This window comes from Lolium rigidum, chromosome 2, assembly GCF_022539505.1.
Source record: "Lolium rigidum isolate FL_2022 chromosome 2, APGP_CSIRO_Lrig_0.1, whole genome shotgun sequence".
NCBI lineage: Eukaryota > Viridiplantae > Streptophyta > Magnoliopsida > Poales > Poaceae > Lolium > Lolium rigidum.
Genome location: NC_061509.1, coordinates 213,686,768 through 213,688,567, shown reverse-complemented (window position 1 = coordinate 213,688,567; position 1,800 = coordinate 213,686,768). Strand labels below are relative to the sequence as shown.

The 1,800-nt window shown below is 59.1% G+C and overlaps 1 protein-coding gene across 1 annotated transcript; it reads right to left on the bottom strand.

The window, feature by feature from the left end:
* Positions 1-202: 202 nt before the first annotated feature.
* On the bottom strand, positions 203-1,093 carry LOC124688089. The gene has a single exon (XM_047221806.1). The coding sequence runs from the start codon at positions 1,091-1,093 to the stop codon at positions 479-481; it is 615 nt and encodes a 204-aa protein (XP_047077762.1). The 3' UTR covers positions 203-478.
* Between the last annotated feature and the right edge of the window lie 707 nt (positions 1,094-1,800).

Here is a 1,800-nt window from a genome sequence, read left to right as displayed (position 1 = left end):
AAACCTGCTCCACCCAAAGTAGCACGACTACACAAGTGTGCGCGGCACACAAGCTAATCTATCCGCTCACGTACTTCACCTAGTACTAGCACTGCTTCTCCACAAATAAAAACCTCTTCCTTTTTACTTGCAAATACAAACCTCTTCATGCAGATGCACGCATCGTAGTGCTGATAGAAGGCCGGGAAAGCAGTGCCGTGCAGATCAAATCGGGGAGCTTAAAATGTCCAATTTGATTTGACGGTACAGGGTAGTAGCAGTACAAACACACCACAGGCTTTGCAGGGGTTTAGCCTACCTTAATCATCATCGCAACATTAGCACGCGAGCCAGCCAGCCACAAAAGCAAAAAAGAAAAAGGTCCCTCCTGCTCCTCTAATGCGCCCCCCATATGGTTTACTAATTTTTTTCGATAAAGAACTACTGTAATTATAATCACCTCCTAAAAGCAGCAAGATCCCACCACGAGTGGGGAATCTCAGCCCCGCTCCGGCAGGCTCGCCGACGATCGCCGGTGCCGGAACGCCTTCATGGGGCTCGGGAAGTGCCAGCCCCACCGCGCCTTGGCCGCCGCCGCCTTGGCCGCGACGGCCTTGGCCTCCACGGCCGTCGCGGAGACCGAGCTGGACCGCGCCAGCCCCATCCTGTCCTCGTCCTCCTCCGCAGAGCCGACATCCTTCGCCGCCGACGCCCTCCAGAACGGCGTCCACCCCCAAACCCTCGCCTTCCGCCTCCCGCCACCGACGCCGCCCGCGGCGACGGCGGCAACGGAGCCCATCGCGGCGGAGGAGGACGCGGCGACGGACCGGGACCGCGCGATGCGGTGCTCGCGCTCGATGAGGCTGTGCACGCGGCCGACGGCGTCGCCGGAGGCCGAGGAGGAGGAGGACGGGGAGGCGGCGGGCGCGGACGCGCAGGGGCAGGGCCGCACCCGCGCGCAGGTCGGGCAGAGGCGCAGCAGCCGGTCGCGCAGGCAGTACGGGCACACCCCGCCGCCGGATCTCGCCGCCGGGTGCCTCCTGCACCGCCACTCGTCCCCGCCGCCGCCGACGGCGACCACGGCCACCGCCGCCGCTGCCTTCTCCGCCTTCATCTCCGACTCTCCGTGCGGTTGCTCTCTCTCGCTCTGGCTTGGAAGCGAGCGTTTCTTGATGAGTGAGTGATGGGAGGGAGGCGTTACGAACTCACAGCGTCGCTGCAGAAAGGCACGCCTGAGCGTAATAAAGGAGCCGTCACCGGCGGGGCTTAACGGCGTGTGGTTTTGCGGGCGCGGGGAGGAGGCTCGTGGTTTGCGGTTATTTACGACGGTGCCATCGACGCAGCTGGGCAGCGGTTGCAGCGGGATCTTCTGCGTGAAGTTATGGCTTGGAAAATTTTGAACAGTTGAAGAATCTGCTACGATCTGTCCATTTTTAGATGTCAAAAATTTATCTAAACTCGAATGAATCTAGATATTTTTTAGTGCATAGATATCTCCGAATTTAGAAGAACCTCCAGACATCCATTAATGGATGGAGGGAGTAGGTTTTTTTACAGGTACACAAATGTAGTTCAACAAACATATTTCCTTGAATCGAAGCTCATTCCAGGTATAAAACCCGGATCCTGAACCCGACATTCCCGATATGAAACCCATTTATCCCGAACTCGAAAAACCATACCACCCACTGCCACTCGCCACAACCTCACTCGCCAACCGCCGCCGCTCAAAACAACCTCGCCTGCCGGCCGCCGACCACCACCGCTCGCCACAACCTCACTCGTCGGCCACCGCCGCTTGCCGATGTCGTTTGCCTCCGC

What these genes read in the sequence shown, in the direction of transcription:
- LOC124688089 (XM_047221806.1), bottom strand. Translation starts at nt 1,093, where the DNA reads ATGAAGGCGGAGAAGGCAGCGGCGGCGGTGGCCGTGGTCGCCGTCGGC.